We start from the raw sequence: 18,317 nt of genomic DNA on the forward strand, positions 1-18,317 counted from the left end.
TCTGGTGGGGGAAGGGGGTGTATGGGAGGAAATACATGGGATACATTCCAGTAAGTTGAGATGGAGATTCCAACAGAGAAAAGTGACATGCATGGCAATTGGCAATTACTTCCATTGTCGGGTGTCAGGAGGAGACATCCCTCATTTGCAAAAAAGGACAGAGTACATAGGACGGTCACCGAATTGGCAAAATATCAAGTAAATAAGAAACCAAGAGTTGGCTCTGTTATATATTTGTAGATTAGGAACCCTGCTTCTGCGAGGAGACTGTCAACGGGACTAGTGTGAAAGGCACCAATAGCCAGACATAACCCACAAAGGTGAACAGTCAAGTAGCTGCAAAGTGAGAAGAGCCACTGAGTCATAAACCTATCTATCATAATCTAGTCTGGACAAGACCAGAGCACAGTAAAAATGGAGAAGAGTGGTACAGTCTGCACTCCAAGATGTGTGGGCCATGAAGCAGAGAGCATTAAGCTTCCACATGCATGTAGTCTTTAGGTGGTGAATATCGGGCAGCCATGTCAGTGTCTTGTCAAAAATAAGGCCCAAGAGATGGGACAGTGTTACAACACCGAAGAGGTGGATGCCTAAATAAAGTTCTGGATCAGCATGTACTGTGGGTCGATGACAAAGATGCATAACCCACATTTTGGAGGGAGAAAGCTGGAAGCCATAGGAGGGGGCTTACGCACAGGCCCGTCAGATGGCACCTTGGAGCTGGCGCTCAGCAGATGCTAGAGTGGGACCTGCACCAGATTCCAAAATCGTCGACATACAACGCCAGGGTAACCAGAAGCCTGACAGAGATTACAAGTTCATTGGTGGCTATCAGGAAGATTGCGACACTTAGCACAGAACCCTGTGGGATATCTTTCTCTTGAATCAGAGGAGTGCCGAGTGAAGTGCCATCTCGAACCTGGAAAAGCTGGTGACGTAAAAATTCACAGATAAAAATCTGAAGGGGACCACAGAAGCCCCAGTAATGGAGGGTAAATAAAATGCGATTGCACGAAGCCATGTCGTATGCCTCATGTAGGTCACAGAAGACCATGACAAGGTGCCGGCGGCTAGTAAAAGCCTGTCGGATGGCTGTTTCCAAACAAGGTAAAAGGTCAGTTGGAGATCATCCTGCCCGGAAGACAAACTGATATTGGGACAAAAGGCCCAAATATTCAGGTACACAACAATCTGAAGCTAACCATCCTCTGGAGTGGTTTTTTACAAAGTACATTCATCAGGTTAATTGGGCAGTAGCTCTCAAGAGATGTTGGATTTTTCCCGGGCTTAAGGATGGGGATAACTATATTGTCCTGCCATTGTGACAGAAAAGCGCCCATGAGCCAAATGTGGTTGAAGACCCTGAGGAGATGTTGCTCTGGGGGATGTCCAAGTATTGGATCATCTGATTGTGGATGGAATCCAGGCCTGAGGCAATGTCTTGTGAAGAGGTAACAGCCTGCAAGAATTCCCATTCAGTGAAGGGTCCATTTAGAGCTCAGCATGGTGAAGGATGAAACACAGGAGGGTCAGTTCACCTCTGTGTTTCTGCCGGAGACAGGTAGCAGGATAGGAAGAGGATGCCGATGCTGTCACAAAGTGTGTCGCGAGGTGTTCTGCAAGAACCAATGGATCAGTGCACAGGGCACCTTGCAGATTAAGACCTTGGACAGTTGACTGTCACTGATGACCCAGAAGGCTACGGAGCTTGTATCAAGAACATACATCCCCAGGGAAGACAACAGTGGTCCCAGCATTCCCTTTTCCTCTGCTTAATAAGGTAACAAGCCTAAGCACGGATATGCTTAAAAGCGAGGAGGTTAGTCTGTGAAGGCTGTCGTTTAAATCACTGCAGCACCCATTGGTGCTCCTGGACCGCGATTGCGACATCCTTGGTCCAGCATGGTACTGGTCAACGACGAGGGGGATCTGTGGTTAGGTGGACAGCAGTGGGAGCAACATGAAGAATGGTGGAAGATATGCCTTGCACGACTGCATCAATTGAATTTGAGAGGGAGGTGTCGAGGTGCACAATAGACGTATATAAAGGCCAACTGGCCCTGCGGAATGACCAATGTGGGGGGCCTGTCTGGCTGGCGACAGAAGGGGAACGTTATAATCACCGGAAAGTGGTCACTGTCACAAAGGTCATCATGGGACAACCGATGTAGGGAAGCCACGAGAGCAGGGGAAGAGATTGTAAGATAAATAGCAGCAAAGGTGCCATGTGTTGAAATTTTAAGTGTGTGTTTTTTTTTTTTTTACAGATAATTATTCTCACAATACAGCTTCCTGCTGGAGAGACATTTTCATCTGCAACTTTCGGCACAATGGCACGCGAATCTCAAAATAATTCATCTTCAACTGGTGATAACAAGCACCCGATGTCATGGAAAACAATGCCCCAAATCAACTAGTATGTGGACAGACTGTTTGTCAATGGAATTTTTCGGCACCTTGGCAACTGTTACCCAAGGACAGTATTCATCTACAGCGGCCTCACCTTCATGAATGGTCACCTCTTTTGGTTTTCCTGCTTTCAGAGGTTGAAACCACTATATGATGACAGAGAATGACTGTACTGTGTTGAAGAGCTACCTCAACCACAATATGGCAATGGCTATAGGCATTGGCAGTTGCCTGGCATGCACAGAATTGCCCCTTCTTTTGACATCTCTCAGTTTAATAAATGTCAAACATTATTTTTTCTTTACAGTAGCACACAACATGCCCACAATGAAAACATATTAGCATGTTGGCCTCCATTCTCCGATAGTCTTTTTTTCTCTGCAAGTTCGAATTGGCATGGGAACAGGTTGTTTCTGTGCAGTCAATACCTGTGGCCATGTGACAGTTGCAGTATCGGTAATATGGCTCTGAGTTCATTGCTCTATGTGTTTGCTCTGCAGAGATCAGTGCCCATGATACGGGAATCTCTTCCTGAAATAGAAATGCTAGCTACTCCTGGTTCAAAATTCGATGACACTACTTTTGGCCATCCTTGTTTGACATTGCCTCTACGTGCTGGCACCACTAGATTAAATCATCTACTGTGGTGACAGTCTTCAAATGGAGAGCAGAGGCCACATCCTTCATTAGATTTGAAGTTGTGTCAACTTCTGTCATATGTATGCTTGCTGTGTGAGACAGTGCCCAAGCACACTGTATACATCACTGTTAGTTTCCCCTGGCATTTGGGTCTATTCTTCATTTTTTCTTTCGCCAAGCAGATTTCCTATTGATTGTCATCATTATCATCTTAATTTTTTTTCCTGGAATTTGTCCCAGCTCCTGAACATTTCCTCACTGTTCTGATATCATCTCAGAAAATGTAGACATCGGCAGGACTATCACGTTATCCCATCTGTAATATTTAGTGACAAATGGATTCCTTTAGTCATGTGCATCAGACTCAATAATACTTCTGTCTCCACTGGTACCATTCCAATGGAGGCTGTGGGAGGAATGAATTACATGCAGTTGGGTTCCTGCACCTATGACGATAGAATGTCCAGTGACCCACCTAAGTCACCAGCTGGTTATTTTAACTGCTACACCACAGTAGACAATGAAGAGCTAGAAGAAATTTTCTAGGAACTCTAATTTCCTGGAGAGTGAAACACTACTCAGACAATTTAGAGAATGAGCATTTGCAACCTACTGCATAAGAATTCTGCTGCAACCAATATCCAGGACTAAAACCGGTACAAAGTAACCTCCGACATGTACTGTACGGTGGCTTTCAGTATCTGCATGTAAATCTGGGTGGTTTCAAACAGACCGGAAGCCTAGCCCAAAGCACAGTTGGAAGGTGACTGGCTGCGAGTTGGCGAAACCAATGAATGTCAATACAACTCTACAGAATGATCTGTAGTGCAGACCAAGGTCTAGCTCAGGCTGAAAGGTGACTGGCTGTGAGTTGGTGAAGCTGTATCAAATGCTTCTGTTATTCACTTGTCCGCATGTGGTATATTTGGCTTTGCTGTTGCTTGTTAAACTATTACATGTTAAAACATGCTTTTTTCAATAACGATCTGGCAGATTTTTGAAACTGAAATCTAGACTGGCCATCACATAAAACACAACACTTCAATTTCTTACAAAAACTGACATTTTTGACACTAATCCATTATCTTATGTGGAATATTGTACTACGATCCCATCCAAGTGTCCAACAATGATAAAAGAAAGACATTTATAAGCAAATTTAACTAATTAAGCCAGAACTGCACACTTCAAGGAAATTTGAGTAAACTGTTAAAGGTAATGCACATCTGTTATACACTTCACAGTTTCCTTCACGGACTTTGGAGATGATCTCCGAGACCTCTATTCGCATCTTCAAAAGCATTTAGTGCCACTTCTTGCACCAATGATGGCATTCAACCTTTCAAGCATGCTCATAATTAATGTGGTAATGCCCTGTTCATGAATCTTATCACATTCTTCTAGAACGGCAATATGTAGATCCTGGAGGATCTCTGGATAGTGGTGATGAGCTCTTCTCCCCAGCTAGTCCCAAACATGCTCAGTAGGATTCAAATCAGGGCTTCGAGCAGGCCAATCCATAGAATGAATCCCTGTTTCATTCAAGACCTCTCAACATGTGGGCAAGCATTGAGTAAAATCATCACCAATAAATGGAGTGAAGGCACATGCTCCAGAAGGCTTTCCTCAACATACCAATGACCGATAAGGCTCCTGTGCCCCAGAAAGACAAAATCTGTACCTGCAGCTGTATTGATTCCTGCCCACACACCACAGAACCACCCTGAAAAGGCATCCTGGATGAAAATGTGCAAGGGAAATACCTTCTCCCTGGCCTTCTCCAGACCCTCTCCCTTCAGTCAGGTAATCTGACACCAAATCACAACTAATCTATGAAAATCACTTGATTCCACTGTTGTGTTGTCCAGCCAAGATTTTCCTTGCAATATGTAGATGAGCTGTGCAATGCTCTGATGAGTCCGTGCTTCAATAGCAGTGGTGTGATGGTTGCAGAACCTGAAGTTTTAATTAGCAGTCATCTCTCTGCGATGTTGCTCTTTTCGGGCTTGTTCTTGGTCTCCTTGCAAAGGCTCCAGTTTCCCTGCACCTTCATACAGTTCTGGAAATCGTAGAAGGTGTAGTCCTCAACACTTCTGCAATGTAGTGCATGCTGTGGCCATCTTCCACCAAAGCAACAATTTTCACAGCTTGTTCAGGGCTTAACGGCATGTTTACTCTAGAAAGCCAATTACAAAAATCACAGAAAAATCCCACAAACACACATGATTTAAAGGGGAAAAATTCAGGGTACAACAATAAGCACTACAAGAGTGGGAAAACATTATTCAGTCACATTCATTGGTGTGTTTTCCAGGTTGCATGGGAAACAATTGAGACTAGTGCAATAAACAATCAACACTTCACCGTTTGCCCGAAAAACAATGCCAACAACATAACCCACCTCAAAAAATTCATTGAAGTGCTTCACTTTGATTAAATAATAATTATAAAATGATTACACATCATTTACTGAGTGTTGCATTTTCTGTGCCAGTCAGTGGAACAGTGATGAGATGGCATGGAGAAATATAATATGACACAAACAAAACTACATCTGCAGTGAAAGTAAATATTAGGTTTTGCGATTAAATCAAAAAGATGGGTTCAATTTAAGTGTTTATTAGCCAACCCAGCTACATAACTAACTTTTTAACAATAAGAGATACAGCCCTAAATCGTTAGAACTATCAGTGTTTTCTTTCTGGATTATAAACTGTAAACATATATAATTTAATATGTTCACAGCTGTGGCTGAAATGATAGGACATTAAAAGAAAACTGACAGAGTAAAGACATCAGAACACTGTGTGTGTGTGTGTGTGTAAAATTGTAAGCACTGAGACTTTTCATTTATCAGGAGCTAGATATGGAATGGAATTTTAGCATGATTTATACTAATATCAAATCTGAACCAAAGTTCACATGTGTTACATGCATAGAGCATACTTATGTTTTGTGTGTAGGCTATACCTATGTTCTGAGTTCCTGATGTTCACTTTATTACCATGAAATTTCTGTATCATTGCGAGATGATTCTTGGATGAATAAAAATATCTCAAGCTTTAAGAATGTGAAATGTCAATGTAATTCATGTCATGTCTATAATCTGCACCTATACTGGCTCCTGGAAAAGGCGAGAGCATCTGAACCAATGTAAAATCAACCTCTACTGTTATAGTCTTACACGAATGCAGCAAGAATGATTTGTTGATCCTCAAAAGTACTCTAATCTCATTATACTGAAAACAATGCAGTAATGCAAACAAATCGGTTTCCTTGCAAAGCAGCGATTACACACTTCTGGGTCATTACTTCATATCATATTCAATGTACTTACCATAGCATCCCACATTAAGTGAAAACTTTTAGCCTACAATCAAACTAAGAAATTTGGTGAACTTAGTTTTCACCTTCTGTGCAATTGATGAATCATGCAATACACAAAAATGTTTCATCTGTGCCAAGTGGTTAGAAGAGAGCAAGGCCAGTTTACAAGAACGGTAGCAGAAGTTACCCTCAAATCTAGCATCCAATATCACTGACAACTGCAGAGTTAAACCACAATGAAATATCTCCAAGAGAATGACACCCTCCATGGCATCCAACATGCATTCCAAAACATTAATCAAGCAAACACCAGCCTGAGCTTTTCTCTTGTGACATTCTCAAAGTCATGGAGCATGAAAATCTGAACTTCCCAAAACCACGAGTCAGTGACACAGCACACCAACACTTATTAACAAAAAGCACAACTTTGAGCATTAATCATTGAGATTTTCTCAACATGGAGAATGCAGCAAGTTATCTTGGATGGAGTTAACATCAAATGCAGAAGTAACTTCAGATGCATCCCCACAAAAGTGTGTTGTGGACCATGTTGCGTACTGATAACATGGTTGACTGGTTTGGGGAGGGTAGGCAACCAAAAAGCCGGGTTATGAGTCCCATCAGATTACAGAAAGATGGGGAAGGAAGCCAGCTGTGCTCTTTCAAATGAACCATCCCAGCATTTGCTTGAAGCAATTTAGGGAAAACCAAAATCAGGATGGCCAGACATGGGTTTGATCCACTGCCCTCTCGAATCCAATAGACCTCCCTTGGTATTAAAACCTGGCAGACAATGTTAGCAGTAACTTCATGACCTCTGCAGATGCATTTCTCAGTAACGGAGCGTTATCAGCAAAAAACTGAAGAACTGTTCAGTCAAATCTTGATAAGTGTTAGAAATGGTTCAAAGATTGGCAGTTTGCTTCAAATGTCTACAAATGTTAAATTTCACTCCTCGTAAAATGCGGAGATCTAGCACTGTGGGACTACAATATAAACAAATCATAGACTCAGTTAACTCGTATAAGTAACCAGATGTAACAGTTTCAGTGATATGAAATGGAACGATAAGGGCTCAATGATAGGCAAAGCAGCTGGCAGACATCAGTTCATTGACTAACAGGATACTGAGGAAATGCAGCAAATTTACAAGAGAGATTACTTACAAATCACTTGTACGGACCATCCTACAATATTGCTCACGTGCGTAGATATAATACCAATAGGACTTACAGGGGATAATTATTTTACACAAAATGGGCAGCACATATGGTCACTGATCTGCCTGACTTGTGGAAGAGTGTCACCGAAGTGTTGAGAAACTGTAGATGCTTGAAGATACGCTAACAACCCAGCAAACACCTTCTTAAAAAGTATCACGAATCAGTATTAAATGTAGAATCTAATTATCGTTCCAGCAGCAACCGCGAGAAAAAGATTAGATGGTACTTACGACGCTCATAGAAGCTTATAAGCAGTCAATCTTCTCTTGCTAAATGCGAGTGCAACTACAAGAAAATTTAATACAAGGTGTAATGAGAATTATGCTACTTCATACACATCATGGTGAGTTGTAGAGTATTGGTGTAAATAAACAAGAAAACGCTAGATCAACAATGTTCCTCTCTTTGGCCATCTTTTTTCAGTGTCCACACAGTCCGCATATTATGACCAATATCCAGTCTGACAATAAATGTAACCCTTAAAAGTTATCAGATCTTACCTTCGCTTTCGTAGCTGTCGTGCTTCGGCGCATATTCTCCATTTCTTTCTTTCGAAGTTAGTTTGTCTTTCTTTTTCTCCTTGTGATGTTTCTTGTGATGGCGATGCCTTTCTTTCCTTTCAGGACTTCGTGATCTACTACGATGTTTCTTTTTCTTTGATTCACTGTGTTTATGTTTCTTTGTGGAACCCATTCCGAGTTACTAAACTTCGAAAGTAGCTCCAATACCTTCCTTTTCCTATATTGAGGAAAATGGACGCCACGTTTCGCAAATGTTACAAAGACGACTCAAACGCGAAACCTATGACAAAGATACTATGACATACGTGTTGTTTTACACGGTAGCAAAACAAATGTAGAGCGAAAAACGTGTTTTGGATGGGAAAAAGAGTGTTGTGAGATATACGACGGTTTTTTTGTTACTAGAGCGTAATCTACGACTTTTGCAACCAACAAAATGCTGACATTACGAGAAAAACAGATTGGTAAGTCAAAATGGTAACATAATTGGAAGCATGCAGCAGTGATGACAAGTGATTCGAACCAGGTTTGGTTATGGTAGGTAATGTTTATGTCATGTCTCATTATTTTAAGGTGCTTTAAAGCAGATGCTAAACTTGAACCAGCCTCATTCGAAAACCCAGTCTGCGGAACCCGTGTTTAAAATCCTCATCTATGATAGATGTGGTCAGGACATAATTTCTCCGCTGGTGTCCATAAAGGAGCTAAGAGAGCTGGGAGTAACTCTTCATGTGTAAGTGAATTACCGAAACAAGCATACCGACTGTTCTTCAATTCCATCGATTTTAGCTGTATTCCATTCTTGTTGGAGTCATTTCAGAATCTTATCGTTACAGGCAGCTTCATTCGGACAGAGATCCAATACCAGATGTTCCGGCAGTTTACTTCTGTCTTCCCACTGAAGAAAATTTAGGCCGTATCAGCCAAGACTTCCAAAATAATTTGTATGATGCTTATCACTTAAATTTTATATCGCCAATTTCAAGACAGAAACTTGAAGATTTAGCATCAGCTGCACTGCAAGCAAACTGTGTCTCTCAGATACAAAAGGTATTGTGTATGATATCACTCTGTATTTTAGTGACATTTGCAGTTCCGTGATAGCGTTCCTATTAATTCTCTTTTGTGACAGGTGTATGATCAGTATCTGAATTTCATTTCCTTGGAAGATGATATGTTCATTCTAAAGCACCAGAATAGTGATTCTGTATCATACTATGGTATGTATTCTGGTAATGATAAACGTCATTTCCTTCCACTAATGTAATTTAACTTTACTTATAGTGACATTTTCTTTTCCAGCTATAAATAGGGGTGAGATAAAGGACACCGAAATGGAAAGTATAATGGATAGTGTAGTTGACAGCTTGTTTTCAGTCTTTGCAACATTGGGTAAGTTTTTAATAGCTGTATGGGATCACACATTTAATTAAAAAAACTGTGCAATCATTTCTATGACATGTGTCCTCACAACGAACTGCAAACTAACATGCCTAAATGTATGTAGATAGCTACAGAGTAAAACTTGTATTTTCTGGAACAATTTGAAAACTTCGTGTTTGGATTGCATTAATAATTACCTTTTTTATCCAGTTAGTTATTCCATATGTCAGTTGCACACATTGTTTGCTGATTACTTATTTGATTTGTTTTTAAATATGGATAGATTGTAGATAGTGTTTTACCACAGTATAATTTGCCACTTATCAAAGAAAATTTAAGAGCAATTGGGAGGGGTAGGGCAGAGGGGGGTGCTCTTCCATTTAGTAGTGTAGTGAAGAGTTGTATATCTTTGGAACACCAGTGGATAATTTACAATGAATTTCATGAGAATGTTATAATACTGAAAATTTCTTATTTGAAGCAACAAATGAAAATAAGGAAACAAGACTCCTCATTTACAGATGAATTGTGGCCACTATATAAGTAAATGTAATGTATCAGAAAGGTGCACGAGCTGGGTTTAGTAGATGACATAATATGTCAGCAGTGCTGTGGACATTGTTGTGGTCTTCAGTCTGAAGATGTTTTTTGGATGTGGCTGTCCACGTTTATATATCCTGTGCAAAGTCTCCTCATCTTTGCCTAAGTACTGACCCATTTGCCCTGACTTATTGTAGCTAAATATTGCTCTCCCTTTACAATTTTTATCCTCCACATTTGCACTGGTTACCAAATTAATAATTTCTTCAGACCTTGAGATATGTCCTGTCAACCAATGACTGCTTATAGTTAACTTGTGCCATAATTTCTTTCCTCCCCATTTCAACTTAGTACCTCTCCATTACTCATGTTATCGTTAGATAATCTCTTCTTGTCTGAATTACCTAAGGCTAAGGAGGGGAAGAAATCCAGTGTGCATTCCGGGTGGAATCATTCCTGATGTGGGAAGGGTCCTTCCGGATACCATGAAAAGCACAGGGTGCAGCCAGCTGCAGGTGTTGGCACATGTCGGCACTAATGACGTGTGTCACTTTGGATCTGAGGAAATTCTCTCTGGATTCCAGCGGCTATCTGATTTGGTGAAGGCTGCTGGTCTTGCTTACGAGATGAAGGCAGAGCTCACCATCTGCCGCATCGTTGACAGAACCGACTGTGGACCTTTGGTGCAGAGCCGGGTGGAGGGTCTGAATCAGAGGCTCAGACGGTTTTGCGACCGTGTTGGCTGCAGATTCCTTGACTTGCGCCATAGGGTGGTGGGGTTTCGGGGGCCCGCTGAATAGGTCAGGAGTTCACTACACTCAGCTGGCGGGTAACAGAGGCTGTGTGGCGTGGACTGGGCAGTTTTTTAGGTTAGAAGGCCTCGGGAAAGTACGGGGTGGGCTGCAATCTCAAAGGGTTCATGGCAAATACAGGACGTGCTTGGATCAAGGAACAGTCGGAATTGTAGTTGTAAATTGTTGTAGTTGTGCTGGAAAAGTCCCTGAGCTTCAAGCGCTAATAGAAAGCGCAGACGGTGAAATCCTTATAGGTACAGAAAGCTGGATAAAGCCTGAAATAAGTTCTGCAGAAATTTTTACAAAGTCTCTAACCGCCGTCTGCTTCACGTCTGCTGTGCAGCGAGCTACCTTAATTTAAGTATTATCTGTATTTTTCTTACTTGTCACTTCTTCTGCGTGTTTTTGCTTTTAGGAAGCTTTAATAGTCGAGTGCTATTAAGTGTTCCATAGATCTCGTGTTTGTTTTGAATACAGTCAGAGAGAGTCCCTTTAGTCAGCCATAGTGCTAGTAGTGCTAGTGTTTGTTTTCAATACCGTCCAGAGACAGGTAGTGCTATTTTCCTTGTTTCTACAAGAAGTGGTTAGCAATCACAGTTTAGTCAATAATCAACCGCCTTTAGTGAATTAGCACTCTAGTTAAAAGTTGATTAACACTCTATAGTAAATTGATTTCTTAGGATGGATAGGATGTATGGCTGCTGTGTACGGACGCAGGAGGAGCTGGCCACTCTTCGCGAACAGCTAAGGGTGTTGATGGCCGCGGTCAGCCGTCTTCAGGCTGCTGCCTCGGAGTGTAGCGGCAGTGGGGAGTCTGGTGCGTCGCATGGTGCACCCCAGGTGTTAGATGCTTCACCCACTGTCCCTGCTGTCGAGACATCTTCATGGGTACCGGGCGCGGTTGGCGGGTTCAGCGGCGTTCGCGGCGCACGAGGCGGAGGGTCAATGTGGAGGCTGGCCGTGTGGCATCACCCGCTCTGCCTGCGAGTGGACATGTGGCTGCTCCTTCAGCAAGGTCCGAGCAGGCACACGGGGGGAGGGGTTTATTAGTTATTGGGAGCTCCAACATTAGGCGGGTGATGGAGCCCCTTAGGGAAATAGCGGAAAGGTCGGGGAAGAAGGCCAGTGTTCACTCTGTCTGCTTGCCGGGGGGTCTCATCTGAGATGTGGAGGAGGCTCTGGGTTCAGAGGTCATCCTCTGTTCGTACAGGCGGTTGGCGGAGTTGGTGAAGGCGGAAAGCCTCGCTCGCGGGGTGGAATCAGAGCTAACTATTTGTAGTATCGTTCCCAGAACCGATCGCGGTCCTCTGGTTTGGAGCCGAGTGGAAGGCTTAAACCAGAGGCTCAGACGATTCTGCGGAGAGCTGGGGTGCAAATTTCTCGACCTCCGCTATCGGGTGGAGAAATGTAGGGTCCCCCTGAATAGGTCAGGCGTGCACTACACGCCGGAAGCGGCTACGAGGGTAGCGGAGTACGTGTGGAGTGCACATGGGGTTTTTTTAGGTTAGAGAATTCCCTCCCTAGGCCCGACAAAACGCCTCCTGAGACGCGGCAAGGCAGGAGTAGGCAAAATGCAACAAGGAATAACAATATTAATGTGCTAATAGTAAACTGCAGGAGCGTCTATAGAAAGGTCCCAGAACTGCTCTCATTAATAAACGGTCACAACGCCCATATAGTACTAGGAACAGAAAGTTGGCTGAAACCAGGCGTAAACAGTAATGAAATCCTAAACTCTGATTGGAATGTATACCACAGAGATAGGCTGGACAGTGAAGGGGGAGGCGTGTTTATAGCGATAAGAAGTGCAATAGTATCGAATGAAATTGACGGAGATTCGAATTGTGAAATGATTTGGGTGAAGGTCACGGTTAAAGCAGGCTCAGACATGGTAATTGGATGTCTCTATAGGCCCCGGGCTCAGCAGCTGTTGTGGCTCAGCACCTGAAGAATAATTTGGAAAATATTTCGAGTAGATTTCCCCACCATGTTATAGTTCTGGGTGGAGATTTTAATTTGCCGGATATAGACTGGGAGACTCAAACGTTCATAACGGGTGGCAGGGACAAAGAATCCAGTGAAATATTTTTAAGTGCTTTATCTGAAAACTACCTTGAGCAGTTAAACAGAAAACCGACTCGTGGCGATAATATATTAGACCTTCTGGTGACAAACAGACCCGAACTATTTGAATCAGTTAATGCAGAACAGGGAATCAGCGATCATAAAGCGGTTACTGTATCGATGATTTCAGCCGTAAATAGAAATATTAAAAAAGGTAGGAAGATTTTTCTGTTTAGCAAAAGTGACAAAAAGCAGATTACAGAGTACCTGACGGCTCAACACAAAAGTTTTGTCTCAAGTGCAGATAGTGTTGAGGATCAGTGGACAAAGTTCAAAACCATCGTACAATATGCGTTAGATGAGTATGTGCCAAGCAAGATCGTAAGAGATGGGAAAGAGCCACCGTGGTACAACAACCGAGTTAGAAAACTGCTGCGGAAGCAAAGGGAACTTCACAGCAAACATAAACATAGCCAAAGCCTTGCAGACAAAAAAAGATTTCGCGAAGCGAAATGTAGTGTGAGTGGGGCTATGCGAGAGGCGTTCAATGAATTCGAAAGTAAAGTTCTATGTACTGACTTGGCAGAAAATCGTAAGAAATTTTGGTCCTATGTCAAAGCGGTAGGTGGATCAAAACAAAACGTCCAGACACTCTGTGACCAAAATGGTACTGAAACAGAGGATGACAGACTAAAGGCCGAAATACTAAATGTCTTCTTCCAAAGCTGTTTCACAGAGGAAGACTGCACTGCCCTTCCTTCTCTAGATTGTCGCACAGTTGACAAAATGGTAGATATCGAAGTAGACGAGAGAGGGATAGAGAAACAATTAAAATCGCTCAAAAAAGAAAAGGCCGCTGGTCCTTATGGGATACCAGTTCGATTTTACACAGAGTACGCGAAGGAACTTGCCCCCTTCTTGCAGCGGTGTACCATAGGTCTCTAGAAGAGCGAAGCATTCCAAAGGATTGGAAAAGGGCACAGGTCATCCCCGTTTTCAAGAAGGGACGTCGAACAGATGTGCAGAACTATAGACCTATATCTCTAATGTCGATCAGTTGTAGAATTTTGGAACACGTATTATGTTCGAGTATAATGTCTTTTCTGGAGACTAGAAATCTACTCTGTAGGAATCAGCATGGGTTTCGAAAAATACGATCGTGTGAAACCCAGCTCGCGCTATTCGTCCATGAGACTCAGAGGGCCTTAGACACGGGTTCACAGGTAGATGCCGTGTTTCTTGACTTCCGCAAGGCGTTCGATACAGTTCCCCACTGTCGTTTAATGAACAAAGTAAGAGCATATGGACTATCAGACCAATTGTGTAATTTGATTGAGGACTTCCTAGATAACAGAACGCACCATGTCATTCTCAATGGAGAGAAGTCTTCCGAAGTAAGAGTGATTTCAGGTGTGCCACAGGGGAGTGTCATAGGACCGTTGCTATTCACAATATACATAAATGACCTGGTGGATGACATCGGAAGTTCACTGAGGCTTTTTGCAGATGATGCTGTGGTGTATCGAGAGGTTGCAACAATGGAAAATTGTACTGAAATGCAGGAGGATCTGCAGCGAATTGACGCATGGTGCACGGAATGGCAATTGAATCTCAATGTAGACAAGTGTAATGTGCTGCGAATACATAGAAAGATAGGTCCCTTATCATTTAGCTACAAAATAGCAGGTCAGCAACTGGAAGCAGTTAATTCCATAAATTATCTGGGAGTACGCATTAGGAGTGATTTAAAATGGAATGATCATATAAAGTTGATCGTCGGTAAAGTAGATGCCAGACTGAGATTCATTGGAAGAATCCTAAGGAAATGCAATCCGACGACAAAGGAAGTAGGTTACAGTACGCTTGTTCGCCCAATGCTTGAATACTGCTCAGCAGTGTGGGATCCGCACCAGGTAGGGTTGATAGAAGAGATAGAGAAGATCCAACGGAGAGCAGCGCGCTTCGTTACAGGATCATTTAGTAATTGCGAAAGCGTTACGGAGATGATAGATAAACTCCAGTGGAAGACTCTGCAGGAGAGATGCTCAGTAGCTCGGTACGGGCTTTTGTTAAAGCTCCGAGAACATACCTTCACCGAAGAGTCAAGCAGTATATTGCTCCCTCCTACGTATATCTCGCTAAGAGACCATGAGGATAAAATCAGAGAGATTAGAGCCCACACAGAAGCATACCGACAATCCTTCTTTCCACGTACAATACGAGACTGGAATAGAAGGGAGAACCGATAGAGGTACTCAGGGTACCCTCCGCCACACACCGTCAGGTGGCTTGCGGAGTATGGATGTAGATGTAGACAGTGTTCAGGAAAGATAGATTAGGCAGAATTGGTGGTGGAGTGTTTGTGTCTGTCAGTAGTGGTTTATCTTGTAGTGAAGTCGAAATAGATACTCCGTGCGAGTTGGTATGGGTGGAGGTTATACTTAACATCCGAACTAAGTTAATAATTGGCTCCTTCTACCGACCCCCAGACTCCGATAATATACTTGCTGAGCAGTTCAGAGAAAATTTGAGTCTTGTAACAAATAAATACCCCATCCATACGGCTATAGTTGGTGGGGACTTCAACCTTCCCTCTATATGTTGGCAAAAATACTTGTTCAAAACCGGTGGTAGGCAGAAAACATCTTCCGAGATTGTCCTAAATGCTTTCTCCAAAAATTATTTCTAACAGTTAGTCCACGAACCCACGCGAATTGTAAATGGTTGCGAAAACACACTTGACCTTTTAGCCACAAACAATCCAGAGCTGATAGAGAGCATCATGACTGATACAGGGATTAGTGATCACAAGGTCGTTGTAGCTAGGCTCAATACCGTTTCTTCCAAAATCCACCAGAAATAAACGCAAAATAATTTTATTTAAAATAGCGGATAAAGTGTCACTAGGAGCCTTCCTAAGAGATAATCTCCATTCCTTCCCTAACTGACTATGCATATGTAGACGAGATGTGGCTCAAATTCAAAGATACAGTAGCAACAGCAATTGAGAGATTCATACCTCATAAAATGGTAAGAGATGGAACTGATCCCCCGTGGTACACAAATAAGGTCCGAATGTTGTTGCAGAGGCAACAGAAAAAGCATGCGAAGTTCAGAACAACGCGAAATCCCGAAGATTGGCTAGAATTTACAGACACGCGAAACTTGGCACGGACTTCAATGCGAGATGCCTTTAATAGGTTCCACAATGAAACATTGTCTCGAACTTTGGTGGAAAATTCAAAGAAATTCTGGTTGTATGTAAAGTACACAAGCGGCAAGACACAGTCAGTACCTTCGCTCCGCAGTGCCGATGGTACTGTCACCGACAACTGTGCCGCTAAAGCGGAGTTATTGAACACAGTTTTCCGAAATTCCTTCACCAAGGGAAGACGAATGGAATATTCCCGAATTTGAAACACAAACAGCTGCTAGCATGAGTTTCTTAGAAGTAGATACCTTAGGGGTTGCAAAGCAACTGAAATCACTTGATACGAGCAAGTCTTCAGATCCAGATTGTATACCGATTAGGTTCCTTTCAAATTACGCTGATACAATAGCTCTGTACTTAGCAATTATATACAACTGCTCGCTCACCGAGAGATCTGTACCTACAGATTGGAAAATTGCGCAGGTCGCACCAGTGTTTAAGAATGATAGTAGGAGTAATCCATCTAACAACAGACCTATATCATTGATGTCGGTTTGCAGTAGGGTTTTGGATCATATACTGTATTCAAACATTATGAATCACCGCGAAGGGAACGATCTATTGATACATAGTCAGCATGGTTTCAGAAAACATTGTTCTTGTGCAACGCAGCTAGCTCTTTATTCGCACCAAGTAATGGATGCTATCGACAGGAGATCTCAGCTTGATTCCGTATTTCTGGATTTCCGGAAAGCTTTTGACACCGTTCCTCACAAGCAACTTCTAATCAAGCTGTGAGCCTATGGGGTATCGTCTCAGTTGTGCAACTGGATTCGTGATTTCCTGTCAGTAAGGTCGCAGTTTGTAGTAATAGATGACAAATCATCGAGTAAAACTGAAGTGATATCAGGTGTTACCCAGGGAAGCGTCCTAGGACCTGATCAATATAAATGACCTGGGTGACAATCTGAGCAGTTCTCTTGGGTTGTTCGCAGATGATGCTGTAATTTACTGTCTGGTAAGGTCATCCAAAGACCAGTATCAGTTGCAAAGTGATTTAGAAAAGAATGCTGTATGGTGTGTCAGGTGGCAGTTGACGCTAAATAACGAAAAGTGTGAGGTAATCCACATGAGTTCCAAAAGAAATCCATTGGAATTCAATTACTCGATAAATAGTAAAATTCTCAAGGCTGTCAATTCAACTAAGTACCTGGGTGTTAAAATTACAAACAACTTCAGTTGGAAAGACCACATATATAATATTGTTGGGAAGGCGAGCCAAAGGTTGCGTTTCATTGGCAGGACACTTAGAAGATGCAATAAGTCCACTAAAGAGACAGCTCACACTACACTCGTTTGTCTTCTGTTGGAATATTGCTGCGTGGTTTGGGATCCTTACCAGGTGGGATTGATGGAGGACATCGAAAGGGTGCAAAAAAGGGCAGCTCGTTTTGTATTATCACGTTATAGGGGAGAGAGTGTGGCAGATATGATAAGCGAGTTGAGATGGAAGTAATTAGAGCAAAGATGTTTTTCCTCGCGGCGAGATCTATTTACTAAATTTCAGTCACCAACTTTCTCTCCCGAATGCGAAAATATTTTGTTGAGCCCAACCTACATAGGTAGGAATGATCATCAAAATAAAATAAGAGAAATCAGAGCTCGAACAGAAAGGTTTAGGTGTTTGTTTTCTCGCGCGCTGTTAGGGAGTGGAATGGTAGAGAGATAGTATGATTGTGGTTCGATGAACCCTCTGCCAAGCACTTAAATGTGAATTACAGAGTAGTCATGTAGATGTAGATGTACAAGGCTACACTCCAGACAAATACCTTCAGGAAAGACAACACTTATATACAATGAAAAACAATTTCTCTCTCTCTCTCTCTCTCTCTCTCTCTCTCTCTCTCTCTCTCTCTCTCTCTCTCTCTCTTTCCTTTATTCTGAAATGCATTTCTTTCTGTTGCTGTGCCATGGTGCATATCAAAGCCTCCAAAATCAGAGGCAGGTCCTAATAACCCAGATAAATGATTCACAAAAATCAAATTAATTTATGTGGATCTCCATCTTCCACAGAACTATTTAGGTCTAGTAGGCAACATATTCAAGCTTCCGACCACAGCTTTCATCAGAAAAAGAGATGCACACACCTTTCATTCATGCAAGTAAGCACACCTCATGCGCACATGACCATCTGCGGCAGCTCAGGCCAGAATGTGATGGCATTCTGGCCAGAGCTGCCACAATGGGCAGTCTTGTTTGTGTGAAT

The 18,317-nt window shown here is 42.5% G+C and overlaps 2 protein-coding genes across 2 annotated transcripts in view; one reads left to right on the plus strand and one right to left on the minus strand.

Moving 5' to 3' along the window:
• Positions 1 to 8,356, minus strand: part of LOC126278991 (U4/U6.U5 tri-snRNP-associated protein 1) — a 65,115-nt gene extending 56,759 nt beyond the window's left edge. Inside the window, exon 1 of the mRNA XM_049979305.1 lies at positions 8,099 to 8,356. Coding sequence (XP_049835262.1) covers positions 8,099 to 8,291 — 193 coding nt within the window. The 5' untranslated portion in view covers positions 8,292 to 8,356. The remainder of the gene's footprint in view (positions 1 to 8,098) is intronic.
• A 71-nt stretch (positions 8,357 to 8,427) lies between these two features.
• The window catches only part of LOC126278992 (protein sly1 homolog), a 170,881-nt gene continuing 160,991 nt past the window's right edge, over positions 8,428 to 18,317 (plus strand). Inside the window, exons 1-5 of the mRNA XM_049979306.1 lie at positions 8,428 to 8,583; positions 8,693 to 8,852; positions 8,956 to 9,169; positions 9,252 to 9,339; positions 9,422 to 9,511. Of these exons, the coding sequence (XP_049835263.1) occupies positions 8,556 to 8,583; positions 8,693 to 8,852; positions 8,956 to 9,169; positions 9,252 to 9,339; positions 9,422 to 9,511 (580 nt within the window). The 5' untranslated portion in view covers positions 8,428 to 8,555. The remainder of the gene's footprint in view (positions 8,584 to 8,692; positions 8,853 to 8,955; positions 9,170 to 9,251; positions 9,340 to 9,421; positions 9,512 to 18,317) is intronic.

The sequence above is a fragment of the Schistocerca gregaria genome, chromosome 6 (assembly GCF_023897955.1).
Source record: "Schistocerca gregaria isolate iqSchGreg1 chromosome 6, iqSchGreg1.2, whole genome shotgun sequence".
In the NCBI taxonomy this organism is placed as follows: Eukaryota; Metazoa; Arthropoda; class Insecta; order Orthoptera; family Acrididae; genus Schistocerca; species Schistocerca gregaria.